This window comes from Gorilla gorilla, chromosome 16, assembly GCF_029281585.2.
Source record: "Gorilla gorilla gorilla isolate KB3781 chromosome 16, NHGRI_mGorGor1-v2.1_pri, whole genome shotgun sequence".
Taxonomy (NCBI): Eukaryota; Metazoa; Chordata; class Mammalia; order Primates; family Hominidae; genus Gorilla; species Gorilla gorilla.
The window spans coordinates 15,963,214-15,989,119 of NC_073240.2; the positions used below are offsets into that span (position 1 = coordinate 15,963,214).

General features: G+C 41.2%; 1 protein-coding gene across 2 annotated transcripts in view; it reads left to right on the forward strand.

The window, feature by feature from the left end:
• Positions 1 to 916: 916 nt before the first annotated feature.
• Positions 917 to 25,906, forward strand: part of LOC129531453 (ATP-binding cassette sub-family D member 1-like) — a 64,725-nt gene continuing 39,735 nt past the window's right edge. Inside the window, exons 1-4 of one of the 2 annotated variants that reach the window (XR_010130904.1) lie at positions 917 to 943; positions 10,493 to 10,601; positions 13,263 to 13,319; positions 24,566 to 24,619. Coding sequence is in view for 1 of the 2 variants with exons in the window: in XM_063698384.1 (XP_063554454.1) it covers positions 24,613 to 24,619 (7 nt within the window). In the remaining variant the exon portion in view is untranslated. Of the gene's footprint in view, positions 944 to 7,439; positions 7,624 to 10,492; positions 10,602 to 13,262; positions 13,320 to 24,565; positions 24,620 to 25,906 lie in introns of those variants that run through there. The other variant, XM_063698384.1, reaches the window with a different exon arrangement.

Here is a 25,906-nt window from a genome sequence, read left to right on the forward strand (position 1 = left end):
AGCAGAATTACGTAGTCTGACTCCAGATTCCATGCTCTTAACCACAGGGCTCTATGTGTCCCATGTATAAATGCCGTCATACGTTGGAGTACCAGACACCATCCCCCTGAAATCATATCAGTCAAAGAATATTTGTGTCATCTAGGTAGTTTGTGTCTTCTGTCCTCCAGCTAATGTACCAGTTAGCCGGTTAATATACAGACACAGTCATCCATCACTTAAGTTCAGAGAAATACATTATTAGGCATTTTCATCCTTGTGTGAACATCATAGAGTGCACTTCCACAAACCTAGATGGTATAGCTTACTACACACTTAGGCTGTATGGTACGCTAAATTCATTTTAAAAAATAAAGTAATTGTGCTACGGTGTTATAACTATGGTGATGTCTGTATGTGGTGGGAATTTTTCAGCTCCATTATAATCTAATGGGACCACTGCCTTAACATGCAGCCCTTTGTTTACCAACATCATTATGCAGTGCATGACTGTTATGTGATGTATGAGACACTAATATTTGTCAAATAGATAAGCCAGCGTAATTTAGTGTTTGATATTTACACTGATACTGTTTAGAAGAGGAAGTGCACACAGGTCTTTTTGTATTATGTTTGATAAGTGATAACAGTGGCTTTGCCTTTTTTTTTTTTTTGGTTGTTTTTAACTTCTATTTTACCTAAAACTCAGGTTATTTATTTAGACTAGCACAGATTTAATTTTGGAAAATGACTTACTATTCAAGATAAAGCATTTTTATCCTGTGTACTGTGGAAACGTAGGGAGAAATTATTTTTCAGTTTACCCAATTTCTTTTTTGGATAGGTATTGGTGGATTTATGGTGCGGCAAAGAAGTCGAACTGGGCAAGGGAAAACCAAAAGATCTGTGATCAGAAAAGATTCCTCAGGCTCTGTTTCTGAGCAGTTACCTTGCAGAGATGATGGTATAGTACTGACTTAAAAAAAATTTTTTTTTTTATGTAACCCCTTGATCCTGATATTTCTATTGGAAAGAACTATCCTAAATAATGTTACAGTCAATAAGAACCTTATTGCCTCTTATTCTTACTCAATAAGAGTCTTATTGCCTTTTATTGATGAAAGGATTTGAGTGCATATAGAGTTCATATCTGTAATACAGCAATCAGGTTTTATAAGGAAATGGTTTAAATCCAATAGACTTTATTCTTTTGAGATTTTTTGACAAGCTCTTTTTTCCTGTATCAAGTTATTAAATATATTTTCTATATTTAAATATAAATGGTTTAGGGACTTAATAACTTAGTTACATAAGGTACTTTCTGGTCATCTCCAAAGCCTTTCTTTGACTGCCTTAGATACTTATCACATAATTTGAAATTCTCAAGTGACAGTGCACCTCAATTTTTATCTATGTATGTATGTATGTATGTATGTATCTATCTATCTATCTATCTATCTATCTATCTATCTATCTATCTGTCTATCTTAGGGTCTCACTATGTCACCCAGGTTGGCATGCAGTGGCACAATCATGGGTCACTGCAGCCTTGCACTCCTGAGCTCAGGCAATTCTCCTGTCCTCAGCCTCTGATGTAGCTGGAGACCACAGGCACACAACCACCATGCCTAGCTAATTTTTAGGCTTTTTGCAAAGACAGGGTCTCACTTTGTTGCCCAGGCTGGCCTAGAACTCCTGTGCTCAAGCGATCCTCCTGCCTCAGCCTCCCAAAGTGCTGGGATTACAAACGGGAGCCACTGCGCCGGCCGTTAGGGAGTTCTGTTATCCCCATCTGTAAAATGGGGAAAATGGAGTCAAAGAGAGTTCAAAGGAAGCCCCAAGGTGGCACAGCTGGGGAATCGAGTTTTGATTTGAACCCAGAGAGCCATTTTCAAGAGCTCAGCCCTGACCTGCTGTGGGGGTCACCACTCCTAGGTGCCACTTTGTATTCTGGGAGACTTGGATTCCAACTCTGCCGGGGGATCTCAAAATGGAGGATGGCGTGCTTGCCTCAGAGTCAATGCCCAATCAGTGATTGTTATTATTCTGTTTTCCTAAGGCCAAGGTCAACCACTTAAGACAGAAAAGAATGGTATGAGTCAGCATGGCTTTTGGCATTGGATCTGGGCTAGAATCCCACTTTCTTCTAGTTGTAGATCTTCAAGTAAGAGAATTAAGTCAGAAAGTTAACATCAGGCCCCAGTTTCCTCATCTGCAAATGGATTTAAGCATGAAGGTTATCAGGAGAACTAAGTAACACCATAATATAAATCAGCTTTGGAGCTGAGAGTGGTACATAGTGGGGGTGCAGTAAATCATTTTGTTTTTCCCCTTTTATTATTATTATTTTGAGGCAGAGTCTCTGTTGCCCAGGCTGGAGTGCAGTGGCTCCATCTCTGCTTACTGCAACTTCTGCCTCCGGGGTTCAAGCGATTCTCCTGCCTCAGTCTCCCAAGTAGCTGGGATTACAGACACGTACCACCATGCCCGGCTAATTTTTGTACTTTTAGTAGAGACAGGGTTTCACCATGTTGGCCAGGCTAGTCTGGAATTCCTGACCTCATGTGATCCTCCTGCCTCTGCCTCCCAAAGTGCTGGCTTCCCACCGAGCCTGGCCTGTTTTTCCCCTTCTTATCCCTCCTCTTCTCCTCCCTGTTCTTCTTATTTTATTTATTTTATTTTTTGAGACTGTTGGCCAGGCTGGAGTGCAGTGGCATGAACACTGCTCACTGCAGCCTCGACTCCTTGGGCTCAAATTATCTTCCCATCTCAGCCTCCTGAGTAGCTGGGATTAAAGGCGCGTGCCACCAAGCCCGCCAAATTTTTATTTCATTTCATTTCATTTCATTTCATTTCATTTAAGACAGTTTCACTCTTTTTGCCCAGGCTGGAGTGCAATGGCACGATCTTGGCTCACTGTAACCTCCGCCTCCTGGGTTCAAGTGATCTCCTGCCTCAGACTCTTGAGTAGCTGGGATTACAGGTGCCTGCCACCACTCCTGGCTAATTTTGTAATAATTTTTGTATTTTGTAGAGACAGGGTTTCGCCATGTTGTCCAGGCTGGTCTCGAACTCTTGGACTCAAGCAATCTGCCGGCCTTGGCCTCCCAAGGTGCTTGGATTACAAGCATGAGCCAGCCACTGCGCTCAGCCCTCTTCTTACTATTATTATTATTACTGTTATGGTTGTAGAAGTAACCTGAAATAGAGATACATTTAAATATCTGAGTGATTTCAGCAAAGGAGAGAGACCCTGTGTTACTATTTTAGGAGTGCTCTTGATTGTGTGAACCCATTGAATACACCACTTACTAACCGAGCCCGGCCATTTTGCTCAGATTATTCAGAGCTCTCAGGACCATTCAGAATGAAATTCAAAATCTTTACCATGGCCAGAAAGATCCGTGCAATCAAGATGCACCATCCCTATCCTAATTTCCTGGCTTGTCTCCACGCCAGCCACAATGCCATGCTGGCCTCCTTGCTGTTCTTTGAAACACTGGGTGCACTTTGCTTCAAGGACTTCGCTTACGTGTCCCTGAACCTCGAATGCTCTTCCCCTAGAACTCCTTGTGGCTGCCACTGTCACCCCCTTCAGATCTTTATTTAGATGTGTCTATGATGAAGCCTTTCAGGGCCAATCTATTTAACATTTCCCTCACCACCCCTCCAATCTGTAGCCCCTTTGCCCCTTGTATTTCTCTCCACAGTACTTATTATAATATCTAACACACTATAATATCAAATGTTAACTCCATGAGGATAGGCATTTTGATCTATTTGGTTCCCTGCGGCATCTCCAGCACATAGAAAAATGCCTGGTGTACATAGTGGGTGCTTATTAGGTACATGTCACATGAAAGAGGAAAAAAACGAGTGTATTAAAGAATCCAGGAGCCGGGTGAGGTGTGTCATGCCAGTAATCCTAGCACTTTGGGAGGCTGAGGCGGGTGCATCACCTGAGTTCGAGCCCAGCCTGGCCAACATAGTGAAACCCCGTCTCTACTAAAAATACAAAAATTCAGCTGGGTGTGGTGGCAGGTGCCTGTAATCCTAGCTACTAGGGAGGCTGAGGCAGGAGAATCGCTTGAACCGGGGAGGCAGACGTCGCAGTGAGCCAAGATTGCACCATTGCACTCCAGCCTGGGCAACAAGAGTGAAACACTGTCTCAAAAAAAAAAAAAAAAAAAGAATCCAGGGAGGCCAGAAGCAGTGGCTCACACCTGTAATCAATCTCAGCACTTTGGGAGGCGGGCAGATCACTTGAGGTCAGGAGTTGGAGACCAAAATGGTGAAACCCCATCTCTACTAAAAATTCAAATATCAGCCAGGTGTGCTGGTGCACGCCTGTAATCCCAGCTACTCAGGAGGCTCAGGCAGGAGAATCACTTGAACCCTAGAGGTTGCAGTGAGCTGAGATCACGCCACTGCACTCCAGCCTGGGTGACAGAGTGAGACATTGTCTCAAACAAACAAACAAACAAACAAACAAAAACCCAAGGAGCACAGAACAGCTACATATTGGAACAGCTAAATATTGGAGCACCTACTGTGTGTTGACCGTTCCACAGCATGGAGGAAACTGGTCTTCCCTTGGAAGAGCCTCCCCACTATTCAGGTGGTAAGAGAAATAACATACCCAGGGCTAGGCATAATGCAGACAGTGTTATAAAGGAGGCATTGAACAAAGGAGAGAGTAACTGAAGGAGGTGGCATTTTGAGTGACCTTGGGGCCGATTAGGGTGGTTACAGGTTGATGTTTATATATATGGCATATACGTTGGGGGATTGGGTGGTGGGGAGGGGTGCAGGCATTCAGAATAGAGCAAAGAGAGGAGTAAGTATAGAATGGTGTATCAAATGTTTATCCAAAAGCAGGATATGGAACTAGTAAACATTTTATTCACAGTGTGTATTTTTTTTTTAGAGAGAGTCTCGCTTTGTTGCCCAGTGGCATGATCTCAGCTCACTGCAACCTCTGCCTGCTGGGTTCAAGTGATTCTCCTGCCTCAGCCTCCCAAGTAGCTGGGATTACAGGCGCACGCCACTACGCGCGGCTAATTTTTGTATTTTTAGTAGAGACGGGGTTTCGCCATGTTGGCCAGGCTGGTCTCAAACGCCTGACCTCAGGTGATCAGACCACCTCTGCCTCCCAAAGTACTGAGATTACAGGCATGAGCCACTGCACCTGGCCTGTTGTCTATATTCTATTTTTTTTTTTTCTCTGAGATGGAATCTTGCTCTGTCACCCAGGCTAGAGTGCAGTGGCACGATCTTGGCTCACTGCAACCTCTGCCTCCAGGGTTCAAGCGATTCTCCTGCCTCAGTCTCCTCAGTAGCTGGGATTACAGGCGCCTGCCACAGCGCCCAGCTGATTTTTTTGTATTTTTAGAGGACACGGGGTTTCACCATGTTGGCCAGGCTGGTCTTGAACTCCTGACCTCGTGATCCACCTGCCTCGGCTTCCCAAAGTGCTGGGATTACAGGTGTGAGCCACCGCGCCCAACCTGTTGTCTATATTCTAAAATTTGGATAATTTGGATATGGTATAGTTTATGTGGCAATTTTCTTTTGGAGAACATGTAGGTTGTTTCTAGCTTTTCGCTATTGGAAACAGTGCTGCATCCTTGTGTATGCTTTCTGCATGAGTGATATTTCTCTAGGATACATACTGTAATTATATGCTTGTCTTTTTTTGTGTGTTTTAATTTATTTAATGTCTGTGCTTCCTGTTAAAATACAAGCTCCATGAGGGGAGGAATCCAATTTGTTTTGTGCCGCACTCTTTAATTACTATCTAGACAAGTGCTTGGGAGAAAGGAGAGGTCAATAAATATATACTGAGTGAATCAGGCTGAAAGATTGGCTGGGACCATGGTGTGGTTTTGTATCCTAAGAGAGGGAGCCTGACTTATTTTGGAAAAGTAAAATATTTTTTTGGAGAATTTCACACAAAGCAGTAGCAGGATGGTTATTGGTGGAATTTAGGAAAACTTATTCTGGACTAGAAAGAAGGCAGGTACAGGAGGTGCGATTATGAGATTATTACACAGGCCAGAAGGAAACAAAGAAACATGGGTGGTGAGAATAGAAAGGAAAGGGTACATACATTTCAGAGAGATTAGAAGGATAGGATTTGTGAGATTTACTAAGTAGCTATAAGGGGTGAAGTAAAGAAAGCATAGAAGGAAAGTTGATTTCTAGCGTAGAACATTTTAATTTTACAAACATTTATTCTCTCTCCCAGCTCCATGGAAAAAGTACTCACTAATTGCTGTTGGTATATTAATTTGTATTACATTTTCTTCCCCACTTTCTCTTTTTTTTTTGAGACAAGGTCTGTGGCCCAGGCTGGAGTGCGGTGATGCCATCTGGGCTCACTGCAGCCTTGACCTCCTCGGGATCAAGAGATCCTTCCACCTCAGCCTCCTGAGTAGCTGGGACCATGGGTGCCAGCCACCATGCCCAGCTAATTTTTTTTTTTTTTTTTTGAGACGGAGTCTCACTCTGTCCCCCAAGCTGGAGTGCAGTGGCGCAATCTCGGCTCACTGCAGCCTCTGCTCCCTGATTCATGCCATTCTCCTGCCTCAACCTCCCAAGTAGCTAGGACTACAGGCACCTGCCACCACGCCCGGCTAATTTTTTTTTGTATTTTTAGTAGAGACAAGGTTTCACTGTGTTAGCCAGGATGGTCTGGAACTCCTGACCTCGTGATCCGCCCGCCTCGGCCTCCAAAGTGCTGGGATTACAGGCGTGAGCCACCGTGCCCAGCCCTATGCCTAGCTAATTTTTATATTTTTCTTAGAGACAGGGTTTCGCCATATTGCCCAGGCTGGTCTTGAACTCTCGGGTTTAGGTGAGCGCCTTGGCCCCCGAAAGTGCTGGGATAATAAGCATGAGCCACTGTGCCTGGTTTCCCTTTCAAAAGAGATTTTGGGTGTTTCATGTCACTGTATCCAGGCAGCGTGCGGTTTCTTGTGCGTGGCTTCTTTTCCTGAGCACGCACAGCTGCCTTCTAACCCGCGAGCAATGGCTTTAAGGTTTTTGTTTGTAATTCGGGGGTGACCCAGGGGTTCGGGCCGCGGGCCCCTCCCCTCGCCCAGGCACACCTTGCAGAGGAGGGGGCGGCGGGGACAGGACCCAGGTCTGTGCCTGCGCACACCCTCGCGGGCCAACCCCACCCCCCCGCCGGGTACCTGTCACAGCTACTGCCGCGGCGCGCGCCCGCCAGGTTAAGCCGGATGGCGGGAGGAGGGGTGCGGGGCACGGGGTGCAGGGAGGGTGGCACGGCGCGCGCGTGCGCAGGAGTCGCCGAGCAAGAACTTGTAGTGCGCGCGCTCGCCGCTCGCTCGCGTCTCGGAGGCGGAGTCTGCGGCGGCGGGCGGAGCGGGGGGCGCGCCTATGCTAGTCACGTGGGCGCTGGGGCGGGGCCGGGGCGGGGTCGGGCGGCCGTTCAAGGCAGGGGGCGGGGCCGGCGCGGCCGTTCAAGGCAGGGGGCGGGACGTCTCCGAGCGGCGGGGCCAAGGGAGGGCGCAACAGCTGCTACCTCAACACTTTCTGACCCAACGGTCACCCAGCGCCGGACTCGCTGCGCCCCGGCGACTCTAGGGACCCCTGGCGCCTACACTTAGCTCCGCGCCCGAGGTGAGCCCAGGCCCTAAATCCTCCGGGCGGGGGTAGGGGTGAGGGACGCTCCTTTTTTGTTGGGGCAGGGATCTTGGAGGCGCGAAGGCACTAGGCGCCTCGGCGGATGGCTGCACCCCTCGCCCGCGGCTCCCCGTGTCTTTTGGGGGGCCGGGTGCGGGCGCGGAATCCGGGAGGTGTCCGCACAAAAGGCCGAGAAAAACTCCGCGACGCCTCCCTCCCTCCCTCCGCCGTCTCCGCGCCCGCTCCTCCTCATTCAAACCCGGCCGGCCTGAGTGGTGTCAGCTCAGTCCTGGCTGCCGCCGCATGAGGAAATGGCCGAGGAGCCGGAGCCGCAGGTAAAGGGGGCGCGCCCCCCGCCCGCGCCAGCCGGGGCGCCCGCCCGGTCCTGCGGAGGCTCCCGCGCCGCCCCCGAGGCGCCCGGCTCTCGTTGTCTTGTCCCCTCCCCAGGCTGACCTCAGTTCCCCGTGTCAGCTTTCTAGCGGCTCCTCTAGGGCGCGGCCTCCCCAGCCGGCTCCTGCGCTTCCGCCCACGGGAAGGTGCGGGCGATCCCGGGCTGCATCCGCTCTTGGCCGTCACACTCACACTGCACGATTTAGAAGGGCTTGGGATGCGGGGTTCCCTGAATCTCCGCCGGGAGCGGGGGTCCGGGGGTCTGCGGGGGTGGGCGGTGGGGGTCTGTTCCGAAAAGTTGGGTCGCCCCGCGGGGCGGGTCTCCCAATTTGCCCAGTCGGCCCTTGGGGCGCGGGCGGAGGGGGGAGGTCGGCGTAGGGTCCCCAGCGATACCCCGGGAAGGGCCGGGGCAAGTTGGAAATGGTCAAAACAATGCGTCTGGACGGGCAGCATTGCTTCTTATTGTAGTTTTAATCTGCATTTCTCTAATAGCTAGTGATGATGACCAGTTTTTCATTTGCTTATTTGCCAGTTGCAAATCTCTATTAGTGAAGTATCTGTTCACATATTTTGCCCATTTTTTAAAAGTTGGGTTGTTTTCTTATAATTGAAGTTTATTTTTTCTTATACTCAAAATTTTAATTCACACATAAATTGTACATATTTATGAGGTACAATGTGATGTTTCAGTACATTTTACATTGCATAAGATCAAATCATGGTAATTAGCATATCCATTGCCTTAAACATTTACCATGTCTTTGATGTAAGAATATTCAAAATCCTCTCTTCTAGCGAGAATATGAGTGTATTTTAAATGTACATCTATTTGTTTTCTCACAATCCTATAAAATGATAGCTTGAGTCAATGAGTTATCCCCCCAAGTCCTATCAACCTTGTCTATTTTAGTGAAATTTAATATTGTCTAGAAAACACTAAGCAAACATAGTTATTCAGAGAGCATAACTGAGCCCTCTGGTTATTCTCTGTAACTCACAAAGGAAGCTGAACACTTGATGTAAACTTCTTCATCAGAGTAAATAATAAGAATCCTCTCCATTACATACAAAAGAAAAGATAACTGGAGAGATAGTCTCTGCTCTGAGGTTATTATCCTGTGGTCTTTGGTTTTGGTACATTCTCCCCCACCCCATGCCCTTCTCCCTCATCTTTAATGAGTATCTGTATGTATGGCAGAACAGTATTTTTTTTATTATACTTTAAGTTTTAGGGTACATGTGCACAATATGCAGGTTAGTTACGTATGTATACATGTGACATGCTGGTGCGCTGCACCCACTAACTCCTCATCTAGCATTAGGTATATCTCCCAATGCTATCCCTCCCCCCTCCCCCCACCCCACAACAGTCCCCAGAGTGTGATGTTCCCCTTCCTGGGTCCATGTGTTCTCGTTCAGTTCCCACCTATGAGTGAGAATATGCAGTGTTTGGTTTTTTGTTCTTGCGATAGTTTACTGAGAATGATTTCCAATTTCATCCATGTCCCTACAAAGGACATGAACTCATCATTTTTTATGGCTGCATAGTATTCCATGGTGTATATGTGCCACATTTTCTTAATCCAGTCTATCATTGTTGGACATTTGGGTTGGTTCCAAGTCTTTGCTATTGTGAATAGTGCCACAGTAAACATACGTGTGCATGTGTCTGTATAGCAGCATGATTTATAGTCCTTTGGGTATATACCCAGTAATGGGATGGCTGGGTCAAATGGTATTTCTAGTTCTAGATCTCTGAGGAATCGCCACACTGACTTCCACCGTGGTTGAACTAGTTTACAGTCCCACCAACAGTGTAAAAGTGTTCCTATTTCTCCACATCCTCTCCAGCACCTGTTGTTTCCTGACTTTTTAATGATTGCCATTCTCAAAGAACAGTATGTTTTTAAGTGTCTGCAGTCTTGGGCCAAGCTCGTTCTATTCCCCACTCTACAAGAATCACAAGAGCGCTAGGATTCTGTTTGGGGTTGCTGTGGACACAGAGTTCTTATTACAGAACTGACTTATTCTCAATAGGAGGTAAAGACCTAGAGGTGAGGTCTCTGAGCAAGGGAGTCCCATCCCATCCTCTGCCCTCTCTGTTGGCTGTTGTCCTCTCATCTTCATCAGGAGAGTTAAAATCATGTAAAGTTTTGGCGGGGGGACTAGATGGTGGTCTCTGCGGCCCATAGACAGGAAAGTTTGCTTATACCCAGCTGGGGGGACCACTAATTGACATTCCTTTCCCCTCCCAGGGACCTTACAGAGTCCCCTTACCCTCACGGTACTGGGGGACAACCCGTGGGTGTAAGGCCAAATAGCAATAACCTTGTTACTTGCCAGGAATTGGGTCAAGATTTGATTTAACAAGCTTGGTTTTGGGAACTAAAAAATGAAAAAAGGAAAAGCCATAATCTTGAAAGGCAACAAGAGAGAAAACTGCTAACAGGATCTTGATTAAATTTCTCCCTCTTAGAGAATGTTGGACCGACGACACAAGACCTCAGACTTGTGTTATTCTAGCAGCTGAACACACCCCAGGCTCTTCTGACCGGCAGTGGCTCTGGAAGCAGTCTGGTCTATAGGTAAGCATGTCCAGGGCTTACAGGGAGAAACTCCCAGAAATCCAGCTCTGCCTTGGGTTGCCCTGGTTCACGTCCAAAGATGTGCTTGGGCCACATCTCTGGAGCGCAAGGTGGTAGACTGAGAGCTTTGATATTTCTACTCCTACGGCAGATGAGCTGGTATAACTCCAAAGGTATGGAATTTGCTGTTGTCTGTGACCCAGGAAATAAAAATAGAAAAATGATTCGATAGAAAAATAATAGAAATAGAAAAAATTTAAAAAACAAGCCAAGCCTCATTCTATGACATTTTAGGCAGTGTGATAATATGCATATACTGGTCACTTTAATCTTTCCTACAGGGGCAGCTGGTTGCCCTCATGTTGGATGCTCTGTTCAAGGATGGTGAGCTAGTGTTCAGCTCAGGAAGCCACTCCACAGAGATGGCCACCAAAAGGGCTTCAGTGGTCCCATCTCAATTAACACCTGAAACACTGTTAATAATTACAGTAAAGGTCACAAATGGGTTTTTATTAGTGCAATTGATGGCTTACAAAGCAGCATGATGGATGTTACAATTATATGACATTTTAAGATCTGTTAATCAACTAACGTGTTTTGGAGACAGCCCACCCTTGCATAAACAGGATAAAGGTGTATGAGGGTGGCCTGTAGTGTATATTTAGAGATGACACCCAAGGCTTGATCCTCATATGGTCCTATCTCCAGGAAGGTTTAGGAAGATTTTGGCCTCTGAAACATTAGGAATCTGTTGAGAATGAAGCTTTCATGCTTGGAGCACCTAAAGTGCGGAAAGCTTACAGAAGCTTGTGTACTGTGTCTGCTTGCTACTGAATGTTTTGTTAAATGAATATCTGTATGTGTGGCAGATTTGGTCGGAGACCTACTTTTCATTATAACCTGGTAGCATGATTATAAAGGTGTAGCTAACCTTCAGCTAACTCAAACTTCTGTGGTTGCTCCTATCTACCAAAAAGCATTTAAGAATTCTGCATGACCACTTCAGTTTAGGACAGTTTGCAATTCTCACCTTCCTTAGAGGGCAATTTAGCTAGTTACTTATTCATGTCCCATGAGGGAAGTCATTCTGTGCCCCAAAGCAGCTTATCAAAGTATTATTTCAGACTTCATGCAGTACTCTCCCTGAAAGGAGTTCAGGTAACATCTATGGATGTCTCGTGCCCTTTTTGGAGATTAGTTTCCCGAGGAACTTGCTTAGCAATCCTGGCTTGTCACCTGAATCTGGAGTAATTTGAGTGTCTTCCAGTTCTCTTCCTCAGTAGAGGATGTCTGAAAAATCCAGTAATCATTTAATAAGGCTGCTTATGTCAGAAACTCAAATTCTTACCTTTTTGGTGTTTTGAACATTTTCCCCTGTTATGATTAGTGTATTCTGCATAGACAATCCAATTATTCATCCTGCTGAAAAGTAGCGGATGCCTATAGATGCCTTTCTTTTTGTAAAAGGTATTGTTTTTCCTGAGACCTGGATGAATTTCCAGGAGCCATTCAAGGACATGAGAACACCCACTTAGAACTTGAAAGGTTCCCCTCATGGCCCTCAGACCAGGCTAATGAGATGCGATAATTTGAACTCCGGCACTCCTTTCCTCACAGGCTGAAAGACTAGCACAATATTAGTGTCTATCTGTGCTTAAAGGTTGGAGCTATTGATCAGAGTCCAAAATTAGTTTGTGTAGGGGAACTTTTCTTAAAGACATAAAAAGATACCATTTAATATATTGTTTCCAAAATGTGTTTCTCACACATTTCCACTGTGAGAAAGAGGTTCTGTGGTCAAACAGGTTAAGAAACCTCAGCACACTCTTAGAGAATCCCAGTTGTTATCAGCAGCAAAAAAATATGTGATCAGTTTCTTAAACTTATTTAAATGTTTGAAAAGTTAGAAAATTGTGGCAAAGAGCATTAATTCTTGAGTCTTGGGAGTGTATTACCTTGATGAGAATGTTTGTGTATTTGAAACTAAAAATGTGTATCAGTTTATATTGCCACATACTGATTTTTATGGCATAATATATGGTGTAGAGAGCAGGTTGTCTAAAAACCAATATTGGCAAAATGCTGAATATTCAGCATGGTTTTATGAAGTTGACAGATGTGGAGTGTATTTTGCATGTGTCTTAACTTACAGATGAGGAAATGAAGTAGCAGAGAGATTAAATTAGCCAAGCCAGGGGTTTCGGTGCTAGGAAGTCTTGATATTGTAAAACATAGCCATATAACTTTAAGAAAATGAATCCAGACAAAAAGAAAACAAAATCATTGTAAACACATAATCCACTTTAAGTTCACAAAATGTTTTAAACATAATTAAGGCTATGCTTGACTTATCTACTTGTTTATTTCCTACCAAGGATGACCGGGAACTAGCCATTGATATAGAAACATTCATTATTCTTACATTTTCTTTCTTTTTCTGTGTCCTCTCTCTCTCTCTCTCACACACACACACACAGACACACACAGACACACACAGTCTCAGAACTACTAGTGCTGTATCCTGAAATTGTTTCTTTAGTTCTTGTCAAAATTCCTCCGATTTTATTTTTTGTGTCCTGAAATACTGTTGACATTAACATCCTCATTGCCTTCCAAAATATCTGACTTTATTTTTTGTATGTGCTTTTTACTCTTTGGTAGAGTTATGGATTCACTACCAGATTCTACTGTATGCTCTGACAACTATGACCACAATGGGTGAGTTGACTGATCTAAGTGGTGAAAAACACTGGGAGCATCAATGGCAATAACAGCTTTCTATCAGAGACTTTAAGCTTCTTTGGTAACATTGTTTTTGAACCAGAGTGGAAAAAATAAGATCAGGTCAGAAGAGGGATGCTTGGTACTCAAAGATTGTTTGTGACTCTAAGTAATTAGCAAACAAAACCTTAGGAAACTATCAGAATGCCTGTGTATGAGACTCTCTCAAGAGTGATCCAAGAGAGTAGAGAATCCTACTTGGAGAAAGAAGGTGGTAGCATTGGACAGGCAGCAGAGGAGCCCTCAGCATAAAGAAAGGAGCTAAGAGACCCTGTATCTGTCCCTCACCCTTCAGAGCTAGTGCCCCAAACTCAAAGCCATCATCCCATTGGATGGAGCCCCTGCCTCAGGTTTAGTCACTTTATCCTATTTGAGGAGAAGCAAAGATATCTGTGACTCATGAAGAGCATGAAGGTGGTGGAGGGACTTGATAATTAGGAAATCAAAATGGGCAAGAATAATGTGTGACTACAAATGGGACATGAATTTGAAGGAAATTTAAGTTAAATTTGCTGCCACACATGATGATCAGGTTCAGTAATAAAGAATTGTATTTAAATCTTGATTCATTAAACTTTTTTGAGAGTCCTAAACAATTTTTATTACCAACACATAGAGACTTGTTTCTAGAGAAAAATCAAGTACCAGGTGCCAAATAACAGATTTACATGAGAATTTTTAGGGACAACACATTGTAATTTGTAGCGCAATCATAGCCAATTTGAACCAAAAAAAAAAAAGTCATGTATGCATTTATGTTGTTTCTTACTATTTACCTTTCAATCCTTTGCACTGACTCCAATGAATTGACATCAGAAATCTGTGCTGGAGTCAACAATGAAAGGTGATGTCATAATATATATTGGAGATGGGAGGAATTCAGGTTTGTGAAATTCAGTCTCAGAATTATTCATGGGAAAATAGTTTTCTGGACACTGATTCTAAAATTCTTTCTAAAATGTTGGGTCTTAAGTAAGCTAAGTCATATTTATCATATCTTTTAGATTCAAGGAATTTTGTTGTTCAAATAAATTGGTCATATCACCGGTCCATGTGGCAAATCTCTAATATATTTTTGCATTTGATGTTTGAAGTAAAATGCAGCAACCTTACATAGAGCTTTATAATAAGCTTCATGTGTTCAAATATAATTGGTACTTTTATAACCGATGCTGTTTGTTATACTCAGAAAGTTATTTCTTATCGTAAGATTACCAATATAGTCACCAAAATATTTTTTTATATTTTGAATTAATTTTCCACATTTAAATAAAGCAAGCGCTGCTGCTGTTGTTACTATTCCCTTTTAACGTCTCCCCAAATTAGTGTTTTATTCTGTACACTTTATGAGATGGCAGCTTAACAATACCCTGAATATGGCCCAAGGATTCTACAAAAGGAAATGCTGGTGTGTTTGTCAAAAGTGTTTTCTGGCTGGGCATGGTGGCTCAAGCCTGTAATCCCAGCACTTTGGGAGGCTGAGGCAGGTGGACCACGAGGTCAGGAGTTCAAGACCAGCCTGGCCAATATGGTAGAACCGCGTCTCTACTAAAAATACAAAAATTAGCTGGGCATGGTGGTGCATGCCTGTAGTCCCAGCTACTCGGGAGGCTGAGGCAGAAGGATTACTTGAATCTGGGAAGCAGAGGTTGCAGTGAGCTGAGACAGCACCGCTGAACTGCAGCCTCGATGACAGAGCAAAACTCTGTCTCAAAAAAAAAAAAAGTGTTTCCTGTGCAGATTATCTATTCACCACTTGCAGATTTGAAGTTTACTAAGCATGTGTGATATCTAAAAGTTCATTTGAAGAATAAGTTTCAATGCCAAAAATGTTTAAAAGTGGGATATAGGAAGATGATGCAAAGATCGAATATCCAAACATTTCCATTTTCACCAGGAGGACTTAATAGAATGTCTAACAGCTACTTTTAGATATTTCTGAAATGTGAGAGGGGTGAGTTAACACAAAGTAGACTGTGAGATTAAAATGTCTGTTCACTCTAAAATCTCAGCATTCACTCTCTTATTGTCAAGTTATTCATCAGACTCTTTCCAGAGACAACCTAAATGCAAGCTCTTAGAATATTACAACATCTTTTATATGAGATGACAGGAAATAATTTCATGGCCTTTTAAAGGATAGATGAGGGATTTGAATACCACTTTCAGATTAAGTAACTCCTCTATTGAATATTACACTGTTTTATGGTTCATATCTCTATTGTGGTTGAGAGGTATTGCCAGATTTATTCGCTGACAAGTAAATATTATTCAGTTTATAATTAATATCCATGTTGGGGGGAGATACTTTCAGTCTATGTTAAAACTATCTTCAATGTTCAGTATCCTGTTCCACATAAAACTTTCATGCCCTAGTTTTAGCATTCATTGATTTTTATGTGAATCAGTTGTAACTGTGATCATTACAAAATGGTGATTTTTTTTTAAAAAAGTAGTTTTTCTGTGTTTAATAAGTATCACTCTATTATAAGGAGAGCTATTCCTACCCCTATTTGTTCACTATTACTATGAACTTATAAATTCTTACATTATTTCAATGAATTACAATCCTTTCTGTCATTATTTATTTTGATCTTTAAATGGTCCCATATTTGGCCAGTGGGACTCCCTAAAAGGTAGCCCCTGTGTCCTTTTGACTTGACATGTTCCCATCACTTTTTGAGCATTTCCCCAGCCCTGGAATCAGCCATTTACCCAAAGAACCTCATGCCCTTTAGAAACCAATCAATATTTTGCATTTGGTATGCTGATTGCCATTGGCTCATTGCTACTTGTAGGCCTTTTTAATATATAGATGAGAGTACAGTTATACATATTGACATATACAGATACATGCACATATGCAACAATTTTAATATGTTTACACAGTATATACATTTATATGTGTTCTGTAAACTACGTATTATTGTTTTGCCTATATGTTTTTAAATTTACTTAAATGGTATTAAGTTGCATCTCATTTTGTTAGTTTTTTGCTTAGTAACATAAGATTATTCTTCTTGTGCATACCTTTTGTTGTTGCTTTTAACTGGTATGAAAAATTGCACAGCATGCATGCATCCCCTAGTGAGGAACACATATATTGCTTCCTACCATTTGCCTTCACAAAGAGTGCCACTAAATGATTATCCTTATGCCAGACCCCTATAGACCTGTTTGAGTATTTCTGTAGGAATATGAAACAGGACTTGATGGGCCATGGGATTGCATATTTTGAATTTTACTGAATACTGCCTATTGCTCTCACAATGGTTATACCAGTCTGCATCTCATGAACAGTGCATGATGGTTCCTACACATACACGTTCACAACAACACTTGACATTATCAAACTTTCTAATTTATATAATCAATCTAATAGGTCATAACATATTGCATTGTGTTTTACTTTGAATTTATGTGATAACTTATGAATTTGAGCATCATTTTATGTTCTTATAGCATTTGGGATTTCTTCTGTAATGGTCCATTCATGAACTTAGCCCGTTTTTCCACTAGTGTTCCTATCTTTGTCTTGTTAATTTACGTGTGCTGTTTTTGAATATTTTATATTTTAGAATAAGTTAATCAAATTTCTTTTAAAATTATGTTTAATTTTCAAAGTGATTATGTTACATTTGTAAACAATATAGCAATGATTCACTCTTTTTAGTAACATTAAAAACATGATGCTATTGTTTGGAGGTTTGTACCCCCAAACTGCATGTTGAAATTTGATCCCCAATGTCGGAGGTGGGGCCTAATGGAAGGTGTTTGGAAGATGAATAGATTAATTCCCTCCCTTGGAGTGAGGGTGAGTGAGTACTCACTCTATTAGTTCTTGCAAGAGCTGGTGGTTTAAAAAGAGACCAGCGGCTTCCCGCACCTTGATTCCCATCTTGCCATTTGATCTCTGCACGTGTCAGTTCCCCTTCATCTTCCACCATAAATGGGAGCAGCCACAGAAGCAGATGTTGGCATCAGGCTTCTTGTGCAGCACACAACTGTGAGCCAAATAAACCTCTTTTCTTTATAAATTACCCAGCCTCAGGTATCCCTTATTAAACAGACTCAGATGTATGGAATCCCATTCAAAAGTTTGGACTATCGCTTTATGTATTCAAATCATCCTTCATGTCAGTTTGAGACATTGAAGTTATGTTCTCTAATCCGTCATCTGCCTGTTAGCTTTGGCATTGTTGTTCTTCATTCTCTTCATGACAGAACTTTTTGCCTTATTATTTTACTTTTGAAGTTTGAAATTTTCCCACTTTCAGTCTACAAAGGTAATTTCTAATCCTCATAGTTTTAATTTACACATTTAATGCTTTAATCTACTTAGAGTCTACCCTTCAATATGGTGTTAGGTAGGGATTTGGTTTCATTTTTCTCCCAATGGTAGGCTGATTTTCCAAATACCATCTATGAAACAATTCATCCTTTTTCCTTGTTTATGTAATCATCGTCAGTGACATATATCTACATAGGTTTATCTCTGAGCTCAATATTTTGCTCCATTAATACTTATGGCATCCCTACACCTTTTTTTATTAGCATGAATAGTTATTAATGGAGACTTTATATGTTGACATAGATTTTGTAGTAAGTATGTCAATATTCTAAAAAATTTTGAAAAATACCTATGTGGGCCCTGTGGTGTTTGGGAGAGGGAAGGGCTTTAAATACTAGGTTGATTTCTTTGTTACTTGAGTATTCTATTTCTATATAAATATATTTTCTTGCACTAATGTTAGTGTTTTATATTCGTCTAGGAATTTTTCCATTCCATCTAAGTTTTCACATTTATTAGCATATAATTGAATAATCTTATTTTAAAAAATTTTAGTTGTGTTCTAGTTATGCTCCCTTCTTGTACATTTTATTTGGATATTCACTCTGTTTGTTCTTGATTATTATTGCCACAGGTCTATTGTAGTAATCTTTTCAAAGAGACACACTTTTGTTTTGTTAATCTTCTCTACGGTTTTTTCTTCTCCAGTTCAGTGACTTATGCTTACCTCCTTATGTTTTGCTTCCTTATTACTCCATAGACTTTGCCTTGTGCTCCTTTTCCAACCTCTCTACTTAAATGTGTACTCTTTGCTTTTAACCATCTTGACTTCTTATTAATGCTTATATATTGGTAAATTTTCTTCTAAATATTGCTTCATTGTATCCTACAAACTTTGTCATGTTATTATCAATCAGTTCTTAGTATTTAAAATATTTCATGATTTCCCTTTTAACATAAGAGGCATTCAGTAAAGTGTAATTTAGTTTCAAATGTGGGTTTTTTTAAAAAAGCTAATCATATTACAATATATTCAGAGAACAGCAATATGATATTGATCCTGTGGACTTTATCCTGTGGAAGCTTTCTTTATGGTACAGAGAGCTATGATGTTGGTCTGTCCTTGTGCCCTCATAGGTCTTTTGCTGTTTCTAGAAGGTGTTAGAATTTTCTCTTTGTCTCCATTAGATACTTAAAGCTGATATATTTCTTCTTTCTTGAATTTTGGGAAATTTATCATCATAAATTTTCACATTTTGTTTTGCATTTTTAGTTTTCATTTCTTCTTAGATTTTCATATTCTAGATGTTAGATAGCTGTTTTTATCCTCCATAACATTCTTCTTTAGTATGTTCTCTTTATTCTTTTCTACTATTTTCTGGGTAAGTTTCTCAATCTAATCTTCTAGCTCTAAATTAATTAGCTTTTCACATGTATCCAAACTACTATTTATCCCTCAACAAGTTATATTTTTTTGACAGTCATACTTTTACATTTAAGGCTTTCTCTTTTATTTTTTCTTACGACTCCCATTCTCATTTCATGTTTCAACATCTTCCTTTGTGTCCTCTTATCCTTAAGAATATTTGTCATGCTTACTTTAAAATCTTGGTCAGTGTGTTCCAGTAGTTTTGCTACAGTCGGTATGCTGTTGTTCAGCTTGTTGTATTTCTTTTTCAGTAGTTGTATTCCTTAGATATCTAATCATGTTGGTTTGTGAACTCAGATTTTTTGTGGCTGTTGGCTACTCTGGTCATTTGTATTGGGGAAGGACTGAAGGACAATCTCAGTCTGCTGCTGTTCTTGCAACATAATTATTAATAGCACCCACTTTTTCCTTTCAAAAGTGTCCTGGTTTGGGCAGGAATTATATAGTCAGTCTCACTGAAATCTAGGACGTAAGCTGTGTCATTGTCAGTAAGTTTAAAATGAAGAGAAGTGATGTGCCCCAGGGTAGAGAGTCTCAGGAACCATGAAACACTGACCAGGCAACTCCTCTGGGTTGTGAAAAGGAAAAACTTTAGACAAGGTAAATTTAAGAGTTTAATAGTGCAAGAATGATTCGTGAGTTGGGAAGCTTTTAGAACGAGAACAAGTTCTGAGAACTGCAAGCTGGCAACGTGGCCAGACAGCATTATGGACAGAAAATGGAAGTGAGGTCCAGAAACAGCTTTGTTGTTTACAACTGGTTACAGCTGGATGTTTTGTCTTATTTGAATCAGTCAGCCACCCGCAATTGACTGAAGCTCAGCTGCTGCAATTGACTGAGACACAGCTATCTGTTACAAGTGTATATTCTATTCATAATTATGCTGTTAGTTTACACACTAGGTTAGCTTGCAGTTTGTTGCATAAGGACTCAAGTACAGAGGCAACCACAGGGAAAATTTTGTTTAATTAAACAACTATATCACCTTGAAGCTCCTGAACAAAGCAGCATTGGAGGAGACAATCTCTCTGGTTTGTAACCTGGGCTTTGGAGATGGAGGCAGGTGGAGGAGTGAAGGCCCAAGGATGGCTCTTCAGCCCTTCCCTGTTTTCATCAGCCAGCCTAATGCTCTCCTAATTTTACTGTAACTACTCCTGGGTAGTTGCTGTTGTTGTCTATGGAGACAGGCAGGGATGGTCACTATTGTTTCCAAATGGCTAAATTGCATGTGTTTTGTTTTGTTTTGTTTTTTCAGAACAGCTAGTTTATTAGTTGTAGGGTTATTGTAGCTAATTTGAATAAAAATTAAGCCTACAAATTCACATGGTATTTGATTATGTACAATTTAGTTTAATTCTTTAGCTCTGACCCAAATGAAGTGATATCACTAACCCATGATGGAGTCCTCAGTGAAAGTGAAACGATATCACTAGCCTATAATGGAGCCATCAGTGAAAGGTGTGTGTGTTATGTGTGTGTATGTTCATAAAGATACACACAAATGTTAACTATAGAGTTTCTTGGACACTGTTTCTAAAGTACTGGTAGTTTCAGCTTCTGTATGTAACATCCTTTTCTTTTTGGGTCTAGTTGGATACAAGATAAGTAGATCACAAGAAGTCTACTTCTTCCTAGCTGAATTGACTAGTAGCTAAAACTTTTAGAAAACTGTTGGATTGCCTGTGTATGAGATTCTACCAGGTTAGGCTATATTAGTTTCTAGGGCTGCTTTAACAAAGTATCACAAACCAAGTGGCTTAAACAAAAATTAATGATATCATAGTCCTAGGGACTAGAAATCTGAAATTGAGGTTGTCAGTAGGGTTGGCTTTTTATGAAGGCTATAAGGAAGAATCTGTTTGATACCTCTTTGCTAGCTTTTTCTGGTTGCTGGCAATCTTTGGCATTCCTTGGCAGGTAGACTCTTGTCTAGAGTAACTGCAGCTATTTGACCAAAAGTGTAAGTCCAAATTGTGTTTGTATCTGAGTAATATGCTTTTATAATTCCCCAACCCACAGCCAATTGAGTTGATGGTAGTAACCTATGATAGAGCCACCCATGAAATGTGAATGAGAAACAAAGATTTATATACAAGTAAGTGTATATATACATATATACACATAACATACACGCATGCATACACATACACACACAGAAACATAAAACAATGAAAGAGAAAGAGAAGTTGATATTTGTAAAATTCACTGTCAGGCATATCCTTGGAAATACAGAGTATCTTTGACACTATGTCTAAATCTTCTCACTGTAGGATCTATAGATAACCTTCTATTTTTTTTTCAGACCAAATTGGATAAAAGAGGATGAAGTCATGAAAGGGATGCTTCTTCCTCTTAGTATATTTGTCACTCTAAGTTAGTAGTATCCAATCCCTTAGGAACCTCTGAGGTTTTCCATTTATGAGACTCTCCTACTACTAGAGTGGGCCAAAGGGAGAGAGAATCCTATATGGAGCAATGGGGAGGTAACAGGTGACAGGGAGGAGTGAAGCACTCAGCAAAAAGAACAGAGTTCATGAAACCGTAATGGGTTCCTCACCTTCTAGAGTTCTACCACCATGTGAGGCTGGTGCTCCAAACCCAAACCCACAATCATTTTGTAGGGAGTTTGTGACTCAGGCCTACAGCTACATGGTCATATCTTCTGGGGAGGAAAGACAGCCATGATGGGTGAAAGTAAAGAAGTGACAGAAGGACTTAGGAATCAAGAATTTAGATGGGGTAAGAGGCATGTTTCCTTACAGACTGCAGTTACATTAGAAATAAATGCCACTGGCCAGGCATGGTGGCTCATATCTGTAATCCCAGCACTTTGGGAGGCCAAGACAGCTAGATCACTGGAGGCCAGGAATTTGAGACAAGCCTGACCAACATGGCAAAACCCTGTCTCTACTAAAAATACAAAAATTAGCCAGGTGTGGTGGTGCATGCCTGTAATCCCATCTACTCAGGAGGCTGAGGAAGGAGAATTGCTTGAACCTGGGAGGCGGAGGTTGCAGTGAGCCAAGATGGCACCACTGCACTCCAGCCTCAGTGAGAGTGAGACTCCACCTAAAAAAAAGATACACCTAGTTCGAATTAGTGATATACACATGAATATTTAAATGTCAACCAGATAGTACATCGTAGAGTAACTGTAGCTGTTTGATTCAAAAAGTAAGTTTAGAATTACATGTGTGTCCAACTATCTACTTTTATATTCCTTTAGCCTGCATACAGAATTGACATCAATGACCTATGATAGAACCACCAATGAAATGTGAATTATAAAATATATATACACAAATATTTAAAGAAATATATATGCAGATATACATACTTCTGTCTATCTAGACACACAGGGAGAGAGAGAAAGGGAGAGAAAGAGAAAAGAGAGAGAGAATCGACAGAGAGAGAGATGAAGATTATGTGCTTACACTCAGGATCATCTATGGCCATATAGAATGTCTTTTACACTGTTTATAAACCTCCTCACTATAGGCCCTGCAGGCCCCTTATCCAACTTTTTGATTAAATTGGATAAAAAAGGAACAGGGCAAAAAAGGGAAACTTCTTGTTATTGTCTTGTCACCCTTAGTAGCAGGCACATACTTAGGAAAGTCAGATTTTCTGTGTATGAGACATACTAGAGTGGACCAAGGGAAGAAAATCCTATGCAGAGCAACAAGCGAGTAACAGTGGACAGGGAGCAGTGGAGCCCTTAGGGAAAAAAAACAGAGCTAATGGCCCTGGCAGGGTTCCTCACACCCAGAGCTCTACCACCATGTGAGGCTAACACTGCAAGCCCACACCCATCATCACATTGTATGGGGCAGTTTCTTGACCCTGTGTGAGAGCAGAGAAAACACCTATAATGGCAAAAACAAGGCACTCATGAAGGGATTTTAGTGTCAGGAAATGAGATGGGGTCAAGGGGATTTGTATATAGAAACTGCAGCTGAATTTGAAATAAAGTAAACCACCAAATTCTTAGTTTGTGCTGTATTCAATTGTAAAGAACTAAACATCGCTTGTGAGTAATTCAAACCAGAAAGTGAAGTCCAGGATGTCATACTGGTGTTGGACGATACATATATATATTTAAATTCTGTAGCACTGCCAAGTCTAAATTCAAATCAGTACCCTGGAGTGGCGCTGTCAGTGAACTGTGAGACAGAAATAATATAGAGGCTGTGTGCGGTGGCTCACGCCTGTAATCCCAGCACTTTGGGAGGCCGAGGTGGGTGGATCACGAGGTCAGGAGATCGAGACCATCCTGGCTAACACAGTGAAACCCCATCTCTACTAAAAATACAAAAAATTAGCTGGGTGTGGTGGCAGGTGCCTGTAGTCCCAGCTACTCAGGAGGCTGAGGCAGGAGAATGGCATGAACCCGGGAGGCGGAGCTTGCAGTGAGCCGAGATCCTGCCACTGCACTCCAGCCTGGGCAACAGAGGGAGACTCCCCCTCAAAAAAAGAAAAAAAAGAAAAAGAAATAAATCAATATAGATATAAGGATGTATGAACAAGGGAGGAAACGATTATATACCATTTATATATACCTATATGCATTCATATTAAATCAAGGCATGCACCCACAGGTACTGCAGAGAAATATAAAGGTTGAGATTAGGGAAGTTCCCATTCAAGGGCATTAATGGAAAAACAAAAAACTTTTGACACATGTGTCTGCGTGATCTCACTATAGGATATGAAGGTGACTTTATGTCTTGAATGAATTTAGATAAAAGATGACCACATAAAAAGAAGAATGATTTTTCTTACTAGTCTGTTTGATACTCGAGTAAAAATAAAAAATAATTTTCAGACTGCCTGTATGTGAGACCTTACTATAATGGCTGAGGACAGCAGAGAATCCTCTTTGGAAACAGGGAAGCACAGCAGGGACGGAGAGTAGTGAAGACCTCAGGAGAAGAGAAAAAAGCTAACAACCCTAGAAATGTTTTTGACCCTGCAGAACTCTGCCACAATACAGAGTGGTACTCAAAACCCCAAATACCATCATATTGGATTGTGTCCTTGACTCAGACCTGCAGTTACTTTACCATACTTGTGGACCAAGAGAGACAATCAAGTGAAGAAGTAATGGAGGGCTTTCGAGGCAGCACATTTAGTGGAATAAGAGGGCTGACTACCTCCACGCAAAAGTTTAGTTTGAAATAACTGCCACCACAAAGGCTGTCACGCATTGGGACTGAGGTCATAATAAAGAGGTTTATTTAAATCTGAAAGCATTACTATTTTCCCCAGCCTAAGATGTTGGTTGCCATCATATAAATCCTCCTTTTTAATAAAAAAATGACATTTTAGAACCAAATAGTGCTATACACATGAATAGTCAGAACTTAACTGGTTTATGTGCAGAGTAATGAAAGCTAGTTTTACCAGAAAAGTAAATTTTGAATTGTGTCTCCTGTCTGACTGTATTCTTTTGTCATCCTCTAGTCCACCCACAAATGAATTATCAGGAGTGAACCCAGAGGCACGTATGAATGAAAGGTGAGTTATGCATATGTGTGTCTTTATCGAATTATAACTGAGCATAGAAGTATTCACACACACAGGCACATAAACAAATATATCCATCCATCCATCCATGCATCCATCCGTACACACTTCTCTCAAACACATCCACTAACAAATCCATGCATACAGTGGAAACATACAACAAGGAGACAGACGGCCGGACATTTGTGGAGTTTATTCTGGGAAGCCTGCGTGGCCATAGAGAGTGGTTTTTAACAGGATTTCCAATTCTTCTCCTCGTAGCCTTTGTAGGTAACATTGCTTCCTTTTCTAACGGAGTGTTATAAAAAGGAGCAGGTCATAGGAGAGCTGCTGCTTCCTGTGTTAGTGTATTTGTCACTGTTAGTTCCTAGTAAGCAGCTTCTTAAAGGACTCAGATTTCCTGAGTTTGAGAGCCCACCAGATTGACAGAAAGGAGGAGAAAATCCTGTTTGCAACATGGAGGAGATAGCAGCTGACAAGGAGCGGTGAAGCCCTGGGCAGAAAAGAACAGAGCTAATGGAACATGGACTTGTCCCTCACACTCCAGAGCTCTGTCAACATATGAGGTTGGTGCTAAAACATAAACACAAGCACATCATCTCATTGGATGCAGCCCTTCCTTAGGCCCACAGCTACTTGCCTGTGTCCCATGGACAGGAAAGACCAAAAGTACGTTATATACTGTACATAAAATATCAAAGTACACCATATATATTATATACTGGACATAAAATATCAAAGTACACCGAACGTATATTATATACTGTACATAAAATATCAAAGCACACCAAATATATATTATATACTGTACATAAACTATAAACTTACACCAAACACATATCATATACTGTACATAAAATATAAAAGTACACCAAGTATGTACTATATACTGTACACCAATTATAAAACTTCACCAAATAGTTATTATATACTATACATAAAATATCACAGTACACCGAATATATATTATACACTGTACATAATATATCAATATACACCACATATATACTTAACATAAAATATCAAAGTACACCAAATTTGTTATATGCTGCACATAAAATATCAAAGTACACCAAATATATATTATATACTGCCCATAAAATATCAAAGTACACCAAATATATATTATATACTGCCCATAAAATATCAAAGTACACCAAATAAATATTATATACTGTACATAAAATATCAAAGTACACTAAATATATACTATGTAGTGTACGTAAAATACCAAAGTACACCAAATGTAAATTATATACTGTGCATAAAATAACAAAA